General features: G+C 37.4%; 2 protein-coding genes across 4 annotated transcripts; one reads left to right on the top strand and one right to left on the bottom strand.

The window, feature by feature from the left end:
- The first annotated feature begins 43 nt into the window (after positions 1–43).
- arhgap1 (Rho GTPase activating protein 1) lies at positions 44–12,275 on the top strand. Of its 2 annotated transcripts, none has more exons than XM_048184925.1 (13): positions 44–195; positions 3,519–3,663; positions 5,228–5,320; positions 5,404–5,491; positions 7,039–7,170; positions 7,283–7,369; positions 7,963–8,061; positions 8,173–8,283; positions 8,474–8,550; positions 8,713–8,790; positions 8,881–9,009; positions 9,192–9,295; positions 10,351–12,275. In XM_048184925.1, the coding sequence occupies exons 2-13, from the start codon at positions 3,528–3,530 to the stop codon at positions 10,519–10,521; spliced, it is 1,305 nt and encodes a 434-aa protein (XP_048040882.1). In that variant the 5' UTR covers positions 44–195; positions 3,519–3,527; the 3' UTR covers positions 10,522–12,275. The 2 variants fall into 2 exon arrangements, with proteins under 2 accessions (XP_048040882.1, XP_048040881.1); XM_048184924.1 differs by lacking the exon at positions 44–195 and adding an exon at positions 580–606.
- Positions 12,276–12,356: 81 nt separating this feature from the next.
- On the bottom strand, positions 12,357–14,607 carry si:dkey-23n7.10 (SPRY domain-containing SOCS box protein 3). 2 transcript variants are annotated; one of them, XM_048184931.1, is made up of 5 exons: positions 14,465–14,607; positions 13,944–14,110; positions 13,541–13,672; positions 13,054–13,244; positions 12,357–12,953 (listed from the first exon to the last, which is right to left on the bottom strand). In XM_048184931.1, the coding sequence occupies exons 2-5, from the start codon at positions 14,101–14,103 to the stop codon at positions 12,750–12,752; spliced, it is 687 nt and encodes a 228-aa protein (XP_048040888.1). In that variant the 5' UTR covers positions 14,104–14,110; positions 14,465–14,607; the 3' UTR covers positions 12,357–12,749. The 2 variants fall into 2 exon arrangements, with proteins under 2 accessions (XP_048040888.1, XP_048040889.1); XM_048184932.1 differs by having other exon boundaries at positions 13,944–14,010; positions 14,465–14,599.
- Between the last annotated feature and the right edge of the window lie 63 nt (positions 14,608–14,670).

Raw genomic sequence — 14,670 nt, 5'->3', positions numbered from 1 at the left:
ATTGTCCATTGTACCAGCTGTACTTCAACCAATAGTTCTAATAGCAACATATTCTTGGGGGCGTGGCCATACGTCCTCCTCCTGCTCCATCCGGGCTGTTTACACCGAACTACACGGATCGCAAACCGGAAGTCCCACACGAAATTCGCAAGATTGACAGTTGTGAAGACTTCAATAGGGAGCGCTGAAAATTAGGTAAATTAATTTCTCATTATTTGACTTCACCAAACATGCAGGGTTTTGCTCAGTGTTTCCTCCGATCAGCATAAGCCTGTAGCCGTACGCCGTGGAAACACTAATTAGAATTTCCGTTCTGTTAAGTCAAGATGAAACAGGTTTGCAGCTAGTTAGCTTAGCAGACTGTCGACTGATCACAACGAGCCAAAATGTGCATCATTTTTGCTTTAACGCCATCACTGAGAGGCAATCTGTTGCGTATTATTTAAATCACATGTCTGCGTGTTGACTCTGTTCTTGCTGAGTACACACACGGTTAACGTTACGTGTCCAGATGTTGCGTTTCCCTAGAAACGCTGGGGAATCCGACAATATCTGTCCTGAGAAGGGGTCTAGACGCGTTGACTACGCCAGACGATGAAAAAGAGAGTAAACCTTACATTCACTGTCCTTTTTACGCATTTAGGTCATTTTTATTTGGGATGTTGACAACGTATGCCGCAGTGTAACATGTTATATTCAATCTAAAAATATTTTAAACAGCCATTTGTTCTTTATTATTGTTATTATTATTTTTATGCAACTTTTATGTCCTCATATTAATTAAGAGACTTGCATGGAATCGCCGCAGGGCCATGTAGAATGAACCAATAATGGTAAATCTTTCACAGTTTTAAATCTACCCATTTACTAATGTGATCATTTGAGGCGTGCAGAGATCATTTGTTGTGTTTTCTCTCCTCTGGATCCATGTGCGGATGGCGACGACACTGCGGAGAGATTAGCTGAAGCTCACCACAACACTCTGCTTTGGTTTCACGTGCTTCATTCTGCAGATTATTCTGCGGTAGATGTGCTGAGCACATCTGAACCATGCTAAATGGCTCCCATAGACCAGAAACAAAACAGATAATTATTGCATTTGTAATAGCTTTTAGTAGACGTTTGGTAACTTATGAATGGGGATTGCTGCAGCAGAATGGAGCTGGTATGAGCGGCGTCTGACAGAAGACGCAATGATTGCTGATCTGCCACAGATAAACTACCATATATGTGGGAAGAAGAAAGCAAGCTATGAGGACAGATCCCAATGTTTTATTATTATTTTTTTTCTGTAGTATTATTGATGAGATTATAAGTAATAGTGAATCTTTGTACATTGTTTATAAGGTCATTCATTGGTATATGGTTTTATAATGGCAGTTATTTTTATTGTAAACTCTTCTAGAAAGCGTATAGTTTATTTTGGAGGTGTTGGGGTTTCTTAAGCTCTCTTGTTTTTAAGCTATCTTTAGATTCTTTGTTTCTGTCTGAAGTGCTGGTTGACTTCACTGACTGCAGCCTTGAAGCCTCTGAAGCACAACTGTGAATGAGGGGCATTGTTTTTGCTGATGATCTTGTGAACGGGGTAATGAATTAGAGAACCATTGTAGAGTACAACAGGACTGATTTTGGACGGGTGCTGCTCGGTCAGAACCGAAGGATATATGATCAAGTACTGACATCAAAGATAGTTCAACAACTAGCGACATAAGAATGATGAGCTTATCTATGTGATTTCTATGACTATAGCAAGATTGCTGTCTGTATTTACAACAAGGCTACATAACTGAGATAAGCCATGTTCTTTAATCAGAGCGACAGATTAAATATTATGTTATACGGAGAATATTATGTTATCTCGTTATTTAAAGATATGGACATGGGTGTCACAGCAGAATGAAGGTGGTCTGTCACAGATGTTAGTAAATGTGAAGCTGGCTCTGCTATAGGGTAAAGGATATAAATAGGAGCATAGGGTGAAAATGAAATTTCTTGTTAGTATACGGCTGGACGGCCACATTGCCGCGTGGCACCAAAGCGAGGGACTGTCACAGCAGATCACTGTCTTGAACCCTACTGATGCCTTAGAGCTACACACAGATTTAAAAATATAGCACATTCACAATGCCATAGTATTTTAATACTAAAAGAATAAGTACAAAATATAACTATAACGTAATAAATAATAGTATTATGAAGAATTTAGTTTAGTTTAGTTCCACAAAGCTTGACCCTGCCGACACAAGACGATTGATATTGTGATCATCATGATTATTATTGCTAATAAAAACACTTGATGGAATGGGTTATTTACGTTGCATAGGGGTGTAATGTTCTTTTATGTGTTTTAATGTTTGAATGGCTGTTGATTAATGCAAGATTAATAAAGACTTAATGTAAAGGCAAGTGAGGTTGTTCACTGCATTAGTTCACTACACAATTTTCTCAAGGAAATCTATGGGCAAGTTTTCAAATGAATGCACTTTGTACTGTTTTATGAATAGCTCAGCAAGTGGTATTAATGGTTGATGTAGTTTGCTTACCATATACGATGGATGGAAGCTTGTGATAATATGATTTGGAAAGAAATCCTTTTTTAATCATAATTTATTTAATGGACCTGATTTGCTATATTTTAACAGAATCGAATTCAATAACTGGTTACTGGTTCTTTTGAATGCAACAGTAATGCAATGAAGAAATTAAGTAGTTTGTCAACTATTAATTGTGCAAGACAGCACAAAAGCAAAAGCTCAGTTGTTTCAATTTATTCCACAACTGCTTAATAGTCCATTAGCTGTGTCATTATGAATAAAAACCTATCCTGAATAATAGATATATTTATTTACATGCTGGTTTCCCTATTACAAAGCTGTTGTATGAGGCTGAACTGACTGTGCTTTAAATGATAAAAAAAATTCTACAATTTTGTGCATGGGCTCTTGTTACAGTGTAATTATACTTTTAAGTACTGAGTAATATTAATTAAGAACATGTACATACTATAGCTTTAGGGTTAGGATTAGGGTTTGGTTTGGGGTTAGTTGCACGTAATGCAGAATTTACAGTTATTGCTAGCCTAGTACTTGTAAAATAACAAGGATGCTGTTAAATAAAGTTTTACCTAAATGTATGTATCATTATCTAAGGCAGAAAACAAAATTAATATTGGCCTGTTTGTAATGTTATGTCATCATTACTGTGCCTTATTATGAAAGGTGTTTCCGTTAAACGATCCTCACAGGGATGGATTCATAGATAGCAAAACTATGTTGTGAAACAAACTCAAAGGACCTGTTCAGCTTTTGTCATTGTGGTCACCCATGTGAGTCAGCCAGTTTGTGAGATCAAGCAAGTGTATGCATGTGAAAACACTGTGTTTGCACATATTTTTGGTAGACAGACAGGAACCTAATGTGAAGGGAACTGAGTTTTTCCTGATTTTTTTTATGTGCGTGTGTGGTATAGTATTGTGCTGTTCTGTGTCTAACTGTTGTGCGTGAATTGTGTTGTCTTAGAGGACCATCATGTCCTCTGACCTGCTGGTGGACCTTCAAGATGATCTGGGAGGAGATGACTCTCCTAGTGCTGCCCTGGACCAGCTCAAACTGGTACAGGACAAACAGTGGCTACCAGATGACCCTGTTAGCCTGAGCAAATCCGGTGAGTGCACATGAGTGGAAATTGTGTGTGTGTCATACAGGATAATAATGGTGTTTAAATGTAGTCTCTTTTTGCAGAATTATACTAGTCGTTTTGGAAAATAAAGCCATGTGAGAAAAAGGAAGTAATTTCCAGGAACTCTACCATTTTTATTATCATGAATTTTAATCATATGCTTGTTATATTTAGAAGCAAGTGAAACCTTCCATTTGACATAATTGTCACAGCCTATTTAAGAACCAGCAGAGAACTCAAGTAGTCATGCAGCATTAGTCATACTGCACACAAACGCTTACATCACATGCATACACCCAGAGACACACTTTACCACTCTTACCAAGGAGAGGACTATGACTGGACGGGTGTGCGTCCAGTGTAATTCCCACTGCCAGTGAAGCTCCGATGCTTCAGTAAAGTAGAATGAGAGTGATCCAAGAGGCTAACTTGCCTCTTATCAATCTATTGCCATATAATCTATAGTATGTGTTTTGCTAAACTGGATGTTTCCACGCAGGGCTTGACATTGTTTTTTCTCACCACTCACTGTGGCTAGTGGTTTTTCAAAGTTACTAGCCACTCAGCATTTTCACTGGCCACAATTTTGTCATCGGGAAATTACGTTTTATATGATTAAAGTTGACTATGACATGAAATGTATAACACTACAGACACTACAGGTCATTATCAAATACTTAGCTCTTGATAAGCTTGTGTGTAAAGTGTATGTATGTGTGTATATCTATCTATATATATCTATCTATATATATATATATATATATATATATATATATATGTACCGTATATAGCTGTACTCATAAGTTTTCATATCCCTGGCAGAATATGCAAAATGTAAATAATTTTAACAAAATTGCCATTGATATGCTGTCGATATGACCAATGGACATTTTGTGGTCCTTTATAGTCTTGACTTTAAAATTGGTTATCCCAACCACAAAAGTGCAAACACTATGAGCTCTTGGTAGTTGTAGTTTCGTAGTGTCACATTGAAATTAGTTTATTTTTTCAGATGCATTTTGAGAAGACTGCAATTAAAATATATTTGTTGGCGGATGTTAAAGGGTTAGTTCACCCAAAAATGAAACTTCTATTAATTACTCACTTTCATGCCGTTCCAAACCCGTAAGACCTTTGTTCATATTCAGAACACAAATTAAGATATTTTTTAAGGAAATCCGAGAGGTATATGACTCCTCCATAGACAGCAATTTAACCACCACTTTCAAGGTCCAGTAAGGTACTAAAGACATCGTTAATTTAGTCGACATGACTGCAGTGGTTACCTTAATTTTATGAAGCGACGAGAATACTTTTTGTGCACAAAAACCAAACAAAAATAACGACTTCATTCATCAGTATCCTCTCTTCTGTGTCATTCTCGTATGCTGTTTACGTTCAGAGCTCCCAGGTTCTACGTCAAGAGACGTTAATATGTATCATTTTAAATTCAAATGATATTTTAGTATCCTGTCGAGAGTCTGTAAAATTGCATTTTTTTTTTTTTTTTATTTGTTTGAAATGTGTTATTCATTATTCTTTCCTCTAGCTTCAGACATTAAAAGTCTCGGTGACACATCACATCTGTCCTGGGACGACCCCTTCTATGACATTGCCAGACATCAGATTGTGGAGGTGGCAGGTGAGGCATTATTAATTGCATAAGTGTCACCAGCTAGCATTTATTCTAGTTCTAAAGTTCTTAATCTTTCCCTTTCTTTATAGGTGATGATAACTTTGGTCGGAAGGTCATCGTTTTTAACGCTTGTCGCATGCCCCCCCATCATCAGCTGGATCATCATAAACTTCTCATGTAGGCATCACTGCTCTTAATTGATTTATATGCTTCATTTGTAGATGCATCAAGCTGTGCTTAATACACTGCATCAGCTATGCATTGCCTTTTTCCTTAATATGGGTGGTTGGCATGATGACAAGGTTTATTATTTGTCCAGGCTATCATATGTAGAGGAGCATAAGACACTTTAAAGTTCAAGGTCAAGTGCAGAGAACACAAAAGTACATGAAACACTTTGATTATGATCCAAAGAGAGAAGGTGCCCTTGGGCAAAGAAAGAGAAGATATAAGCAGTGCTTTTTACTTGTCAACTGATGTTTTCTGTTTGTTTGTTTGTGCAGTTTATTTGGTTAATCCTAATATATTTAGGTTTTAATTGATATGTTAATTAAATATTGATTATATTCTTACATACTGATAAATAATCTGTTCATTGTTAAAAAATACAAGCTTATGTAGATTTTGGAATAATATATTTTTATAATAAATAATTTTCTTTTTTGTTATCGTGGTGTGACAAAGTAATTTTGGTATGACATTGAAAATAATATTCTGATAAAATTGTCATAGTTGTTGCTTTTGAATTTGTAAATGGTGTCAGTAAAAGTTTTATAGTGCAGTTCTGTTCACCACATTAATTTACTTAATATGAAACTAATTTCTGTAGACTAAAATGAATGCCATGGCAAAATGTTAGAAATAAATATAGTGCAACTGAATTTTTCATATTATATTCTCTTAGGTTTTTCTTCCTTCATTGTTTGCATAAATGTCAACCACTTAGCATATGCCAAGTAATGAATCAATCATGTGTTCAGTGGGTCAAAGCACCATAATGATCTAAGACACTGAAGTTTTTAATGAAGTGAAAATCAAGACAGGCATCTTGCATCTGTTTAGTTCCTTATTATGAACTTCAGCAGTTGTCTGAGAGAATAATGGCTTATGTAATGAAAACTACAGCAAATTTCAAGGACTCTAATGTAAAAATGAAAGCTGAAGTTTCAGTAGTTGCCAGATGACTCGCATATCAAGCATAGCATTAGTTCTGGCAGGCCGTGTTTGTCAAGCTTGCATCAGCTGACTCTCAGCTGATCTACGTCTACCTATGCGATGCCTATCACAGCATCCTTGTATATAAAGTCCGTTCAGTATTATCAGCAGCTTCATCGCATTTCTCAGGAGCTAATTACCATACTCTGTCCCCAGCTCTTCCTCTCGTCCAGTCAGGACTTGGCCTTTTGATAGTCCTCTTCAAATCACAATTTTTTTCTTGAATTATGTTGTTCATTAAATTATTTAACAATAATGATATCTTGGTTCTGTTCTGTTTATCCTAAGGGGAGTTATCGCTGCTCTCCCTGCTCTTATACATGCTGGGCTGCATGGATAGGCAAGGAGTTCTTGCCCAGAACAGAACCATACTGCCAATCCATGGTCCTGACAGAAATATAAGCCTCATAAGTGCAGATTTTCCTTCTGTTTGTTTTAGTGTCTAATGTGAAGTTTTGATTTGGTATGTATTTATTGATTGATTGATTGATTGATATTTGTTTGTGCAGGTATTTGAAGCAGACTCTTGATAAGTATGTGGAGAGTGATTATACCCTCATCTACTTCCATCATGGCCTGACCGGTGAGAACAAGCCCTCTCTCAGCTGGCTTCGAGATGCCTATCGGGAGTTTGACAGGAAGTGAGTGATGCTTTTGTTAGTGAGTGGTTCATGAGTGCTTTAACAGCAGTATACAAGAGCAATTGATTCTCATCGGTTCTCTCACGCTTCAGTATTGCTGTGTCTGTTGCAGGTATAAGAAAAATATCAAAGCGCTGTACATCGTCCATCCCACCATGTTTATCAGAACCATCCTTATTCTCTTCAAACCCATCATCAGGTCAGTGCCACACTCCCTTTAAGACAAGTCATTTCACTTGGCGGGCGGACATCTTTAAAACAACACTCGGGCATTCTAGTGCAGCTCCTATCTCTTTGAATGGGGAAGCATCAAATTCTCCAAAGCTGTTTGCCAAGCTTTCAATTAAATTTCATATTTGAAATCACCAATGAAATCTGACAACAACTGTCTCATAAACTTTGTTTCAAAATGCTCGAATGGATCAAGCTAATGCACATGCGCAGTCCTAAATGCGCATCCCTCGTGCCTCATTTCGGAGGCGCGCGTCTGACTGTTTCTATAGGAACCGGAGCTTCTAACGGCCGCTGCAGTGATGCGATGACTTTATCAATCGACGATTGGCTCTTATTTAGAAGGCGGGACTTATTCCACCATATTGCGCGTTGCGCTTTCTCCCATTCAGAACGATACGAGTGATGCGTCTTGTGTTATTCTATAGTCTTTGACTATGCTCATTATGCTGAACTCCTGTCTTCAATAAGGTTCTATTTTATTCTGTATTTGATCGGATTCTATTAGATCTGTACTGTAATCTGAGTCTCACAGCCTGTATTATATACTTCATATTACAGCTTTAAGTTTGGCCAGAAGATCAATTACATAAATTATTTGAGTGAGCTGGAGGAGGTTGTGAAGTGTGATCAGCTGGTGATTCCCAGCAGAGTCAGAGAGTAAGAAATTATATATACACTTTCATGCTTTCAAATATGCAGATATACATGCATGTACTCAGATCATGTTTTTAGCCCAGAAGAAATTCAGTCAAGAGTTTCTTTTTGTAGGTATGACGATAAGATCCGTCTGTCCCTGAAGCCGTCTGTCGTCCCTGGACCAATCTCTCCCCCCCATAGTCCTCCTCTTCCTTTCCAGCAGTTTGGTGTCCCGCTGTCAGAGTGAGTTGTCCTTACACTTTCCCTCTCACATCTGACACAGCTACTGTTACTGGCGAAAAGCATGAAGCACCTTCATTCTTGAGTTAGGACTGAATGTACTCTTAATCCTGGCATTGCCATTAAGAGTTTTTTGGAAGAGCTTTGCTTATTGAGATGTGAGATGTTTTTTGTTTTTGTTGTTTGTAATCAGATTGAGACACAGGGCGGCAGACTCGGAGGGAATTCCACTAGTCATGCGTGATACTGTTGGATACCTGCAGGAGAATGGTTGGACATTTACTGCTTTATATATATTTTATTGCCTTCATGGGTTGAAATTGTCTGGTTAGCTCACAGTCAAAGGAATGGTGTGTAGATTATTGTAAATGTATTTATTTATTTGCTTTGCTTATTTGAGAATGTGAATTTCATTCCCATCTTCATTTGTAGGTCTCCAGACAGAGGGAATATTCCGGCGTTCTGCAAATGTTTCTTTGGTTAAGGATATTAAGCAGAAATATAACTCTGGTAAAGTCATGTGATGCTGTATACACATTTCCTGTTCATAAGATCGATTGGCATCAGTCCTCAGAATGTTGCGTCTGTGTGCGTCTGTAGGAGAGGAAGTGAGTTTCTCTCAGCTGGACAATGTCCACTTGGCAGCTGTGATTCTAAAGATGTTCCTCAGAGAACTGCCAGAGCCGCTGCTCACCTACCAGCTCTACAATGACATTGTCAACTTCCACAGTGAGAACACAAACACACAACACACTCACATACCACCTCCAAATACCAGCAGCTTCCAGAAAGCTCACATACACACAAACACGTCTTTACACCTCCTATATTGACATTTGTTGACTGATTGTTGACAAATGGTCACGCACACTTTGACATAAACTTAGTTTGCATTCCTTGTGTGTTATCAGATGTTGACACTGAGTCTCAGGCAGAAAGAATTCAGAACATGCTGATGTCACTTCCTGAGGAGAACTATGCATCACTGCGCTTCCTCATACAGTTTCTTGCTCAGGTAATACTATTCATACTCAGCAATTTTCCACAAAAAGATTTTATTTTACGTAAAAATTTTTAAATTTTTTAATTTAAATATTTTACATTTAGAATTTTAAATATAACTTCTTTTTAATGTTTAAAGGTGCCCTAGAATGCTTTTTCACAAGATGTAATATAAGTCTAAGGTGTCCCCTGAATGTGTCTGTGAAGTTTCAGCTCAAAATACCCCATAGATTTTTTTTAATAAATTTTTTTAACTGCCTATTTTGGGGCATCATGCGCCGATTCAGGCTGCGGCCCCTTTAATTCCTCACGCTCCCCGCCCCCGGAGCTCGCACTTGTCTTAAACAGCATAAACAAAGTTCACACAGCTAATATAACCCTCAAAATGGATCTTTACAAAGTGTTCTTCATGCATACTGCATGCATACATCAGATCATGTGAGTATAGTATTTATTTGGATGTTTTTATTTGAATCTGAACGAGTTTGATAGTGTTCCGTGGCTAAAGCTAACATTACACACTGTTGGAGAGATTTATAAAGAATGAAGATGTGTTTATGCATTATACAGACTGCAAGTGTTTAATAATGAAAATAACGACGGCTCTGGTCTCCGTGAATACAGTAATAAACAATGGTAACTTTAACCACATTTAACAGTACATTAGCAACATGCTAATGAAACATTTATAAAGACAATTTACAAATATCACTAAAAATAACATGATATCATGGATCATGTCAGTTATTATGGCTCCATCTGCCATTTTTCGCTATTGTCCTTGCTTGCTTACCTAGTCTGATGATTCAGCTGTGCACAGATCCAGACGTTAATTAACAAAATTAGGAACCTTTTAAAATAGCATAATAAGGGCACTTTAAAATAATGACATTCATTTTTTGTTTATTTTATTATTATTAAACGTTTATTCAGGTAACCTGATAATTATACAGGTAACCTCAATGTAGCCATAAATATCCCTGCTAATCAATCTTGCTCAGTATTTTTTTCCTACTTTCTCCTTTAAGCCCATTAGTGTTTCTGATCTTTATTGTTATTGATGTGCAGGTATCTGCTGAGAGTGAAGTCAATAAGATGACCAATGCTAACCTGGCTGTGGTGTTTGGACCCAACTTGCTTTGGGGGCAGGATGCTTCCATGACACTCAGCGCGATCGGACCAATCAACAACTTCACCCGCATCCTGCTTGACCTACATCAGGAGGTCTTCACTCAGTGAGGAGCAGGAGAGCTTTTTGCATTGACTCCACCCTGGTTATTGTCCCACCCCGTTCCATAGCTTTGCTCCTCTGCTGTGTCCCGTCCTTTGTGTCTCCCTCAGTATTGCCAAATGCATGAGTATTTCAACTGGGTGAAGCTGCACAAAAAGGATACTAGAAGGCGCAGAGTGGTCAGGCTTTCACAAAATATTAGGCTGTGATTAAATTCTGACAATCACCTTCTTTTCTCTCCTGCAGAAGTCATGTAGCTGCTGTCAGACATAATGGTACTGCACAGGCACAAGAGTTTTATAAGGTCTGTTAGCAGAGGCCTTAATCAATAAACCAACAAAGAGTACAGGTAGCCATTTTTTATTTTCATTATTTTTTAGTAGCTCATCAGCTGTACTTTGGATATTGTTTGTTCGACTTGACCGATGTGAGTTAATTTCATTTTTCCGAGAAGTAAAATTAGACCAAATGCACACGTCCTCTATTTTTGTAAGCCATAGTTGGCATAAGCTATGGACAAGTATAAAGCACTACTATTCAAACTTGAAACACTTATTTTAAACATGCTTCTTTCTTATTACTTAAAATATATGATATTATGCATTTATATTATCAAATCATTATATTATTATTTCTATTATTCATTCCATCATCTTCTTTGTTTTTTGGCGTCTCAGTGGTTCCAGGAACAGGGCAGATACTTTTATGGCCAGCACAAATTTCCTAATGAGGAAACATGAAATTCTTCTTTAAAGACCTGAGATATATATATATATATATATATATATATATATATATATATATATATATATATATATTCTCTCCATGTATGTGTTTTGTGTATTTTGTGTGTGGTCTTTTCAGTAATGCTGTTGTATTATATTATACCCCAGACATATTTATTTTGGCCAAAGATTATATGGCTAAAATGGTTATGTGGTAAAAAAATGTTTTGTAACTAGAAGACGTACTGCCTGTTGGGGACAGTGCCATTACGCATTGGCGCATTTGAAACAAAAGCCCAAACAAGATTAGGAATAGCAAACAATTTGATGTCATTTTGTCCTCTTAGTAAAACTGTGGTTTTTATTTATGAGGAAATATATCATAGTGCAATGAGTTATTGCTGGTGTCCGAGTACATAAAAACTAAGCACAGCACCATTTCAGTTGTATCACAGGGCTCTGTATGTGGAGTGGGAGATTCCCCTACTCTTTAATTTCATGATTAATGGATATGAACCGTCAGGATTTTGCACAAAGGAAGCTTGTTTCATGATCTGAAGTCCAAATGAACCATAAAGCAGGTACTTTGGTACTAATTATTTAGCACTAATGAGTTGTGTCATATGCCTTGATATTGAATTGTAACTGTTTACTGTGTCATGCAAATGTCCTATTCATGTCAATACATCTGAGAATTGACATGTGGACCAGTGGCTTAAATAGTTTTAGACAAGCTCCCTCAAACCCACGTGTCTGTGTGCCTTACTGGAGTGAATTGGCGATGCTGTTGAATTGAATTCCCCTTCTCTGGACAGATCTGTGAACTTTGTGCCATTCTGTTGTATCTGTATCAAAACACCTACCTGTTTACCTGTACTGTAGACGTGTATCTCTGGTTTCCAGGTGGAACTTTGCATTACTTCTTTTGTGAAGGTTCTTCCATTTTGGCTGTTAAAATGTATTCTGTGCTTTTGAAATCTTTACTTTTGTATATCATGTTGTGAATTCAGAGTAATAAATTGTTAGAGATGGTGTAACATTTTTTTTCCTTTTGTGGGTTTGTTTTTTAAGCTTTAGAACATCCCCAGGTTGTGGTGAGCAAATAAAAAAAAAAACGATAAAGACAGAAAAAAGCAAGCATTTAATTGCCTTTTACATATTTTGTCAAAGTAATAGGCCTAACTTCCCTGGGAGTATAGTAAACTGATAATAAATACATTTAAATACAGTTATATAATATTTGGGAACTCAGACATTGCCAATAACCATCTAGATTCTAGAAAGTACAGAAATGTCATATAAATTAAGAATACAGATACAGAAAGACAGGATGATTATACATATACATTTTAAATAATTCCATATGATTATATATTTCAATGTAATTATTAAAAAAAAAAATCTATTTTTTGAGGTAGGCTGCATATAAAATGAATCTTGTACTGGACAGAATTGTGTTATTATTTGAGGTTGTCATGTTCTAATTGAATCAGAAACAGGTCATGCCCTGCTTATAAATGTGCATGTGAGTGTATTTGACAGAGCAGAGGTGTGGGTAATGGTAATTTGTGTGCGTGTTTACAGTGTGATAGGGACTGTGTGATGATGTGTATGCACTGTTCCTGTAGGGAGGAGATTCTCTGGCTTCTCAAACCCAGCTGAAGCTCAGTTTCGGGGGCAGTAGAGCTCACCAGAGGAAACAGAGCCTTGCTGACCTGCAAAGAACAAAAAGTTCCAGACGCAGTTTTAAATACCTACATGTAACTTACATCCAGTACTTCCACATACTCCGTGCAGCGATGTTTCTCTCTTTACCTGCTCAAGGCCAGTGAATGCCACCCCAAGGTTCACTCCATTTCGGAAGAACGTCAGCGTTCCAGCGCTCAAGTCCAGCAGAATTCCAATGACTGTATTTCTTTCATAAAAAGGCTCTGTGTATTTTTGACTCCTTCCATTATGCCAGATGAAGCCTTTGTATGATAGACCCCAACTTTCACTGTCGAAGCCTTTGAAGAAAGAAACAGGATAATGAAAAAAACAGTTTCAGAGATTCAAAGAAAAGAATTGTGTTCTTTTATATGGTGTTCTTGTTTCCTCCCTTGTTATTCTGAGGCGTTGATGGGACAAAATTCCTGTTTGATAATTAGATGATGTAATTCAATTAAATCAACCTGAGAGAATCAACATGTGCTGCTCCCTATTTGTTATTTAGATCCTATCGAATGATTTTGGCTGTAATTATCTCCCTGAAATTTTTGGTGTACAACGTGGGCATTTCTAAGAGTAACATGACTGTACTCACCTATTAGGTTAATGTACCTTTGGTCCCCTGTGTGAAGCAGTGCATTTTGGGTACCAACCCCCACCATCACAGAGCTTCCATATGGAGGCTCAAGGAACTCAATCTCCCAGTAATGCTCACCATAAGTGAAACCTTATGCAGAAATATGTGTTATTCTTAAGTAATGAAGTGCTTATTCTACATTTAGCAAATTCAGTTATCCTCAAAACGACTACAGGATACTCTACTACTCTAGAGCATTATAAAAACCTTATTAAAACTATCACTCAGTGTTCAGTGTATTATCACTTGGACGTCTATATACTATGTATAACCCTGATTACATATAACATTGCACTTTAATAGGAAGACACTTGAGAACAACAAAAAACAGCAAAAAGCGCTATTCACTCAGTAGTCTCACCTTTGCTGCCTCTGACCCCTGCGGTACCTTGACTGTCCAGCATAGGGCCGACATGAAAATACACGGCCTGTCGGCATAGAGACAGATGAGCATCAGGAGATTTACTGTCCGGATCCCATTCCCAACTCTCCCAAGTGTGACCTCTAAACAAGCGCAACATTTGTTCTCTACAACACAAAACATACACATCATTCACTATGCAGCAAGGGAAAAAACCCGCCTCCAAAAGTCCCCCATTACCAAAATAAAAAATAATTTGCTCTCATTATAATATTTAGAAGTTAAATATACATATAAGGTACGTAATACTTATAGGCTATTACATTAAGATGACTGACTATACCATGCCGAGTAATCTAGCCTATTTCTTGACACTTTAAAGCGTGGAGACCTAGACGGGTGGGCACGCCGTACACAGCACGTAGGCTACTACTATAAAAATATAATGTAATACGTGACTTACCAAGTGTATGTTTACTAAGTTACCTAACCCGAAGTGATGAAAAGTAACTAAAACTTACTTAGGCGTTTGAAATCCGAAGGAAGGAAGAACGAAGACTGCACAGTCTCTTTTACATAAGGGTTTTCAGTCAAATGGACGATAGAAAAACATTTCACAACTGCTGTCAAAACAACACTGGATTTATCCTAATATGGATATAGGCGTGGTTGTGCTATTGCGCTCATGAATTTTAACATAGCCACTGCTGACGTTAATTGATAGCCT

This window comes from Megalobrama amblycephala, linkage group LG3 (assembly GCF_018812025.1).
Source record: "Megalobrama amblycephala isolate DHTTF-2021 linkage group LG3, ASM1881202v1, whole genome shotgun sequence".
NCBI classification, from domain to species: Eukaryota; Metazoa; Chordata; class Actinopteri; order Cypriniformes; family Xenocyprididae; genus Megalobrama; species Megalobrama amblycephala.
This window is presented reverse-complemented; position numbering and strand designations above follow the sequence as displayed.

Bases quoted from the DNA above. Each gene is read 5' to 3' on its own strand.
- arhgap1 (XM_048184924.1), top strand. The intron at 5,321-5,403 runs GTGAGGCATTAT...CTTTCTTTATAG, and splicing joins TCAGATTGTGGAGGTGGCAG to GTGATGATAACTTTGGTCGG. The intron at 7,370-7,962 runs GTCAGTGCCACA...TTCATATTACAG, and splicing joins CTCTTCAAACCCATCATCAG to CTTTAAGTTTGGCCAGAAGA.
- si:dkey-23n7.10 (XM_048184931.1), bottom strand. From the start codon at position 14,103: ATGTTGCGCTTGTTTAGAGGTCACACTTGGGAGAGTTGGGAATGGGAT. The intron at 13,245-13,540 runs GTGAGTACAGTC...CTTTCTTCAAAG, and splicing joins AAGGTACATTAACCTAATAG to GCTTCGACAGTGAAAGTTGG. The intron at 12,954-13,053 runs GTAAAGAGAGAA...TGTTCTTTGCAG, and splicing joins CATTCACTGGCCTTGAGCAG to GTCAGCAAGGCTCTGTTTCC.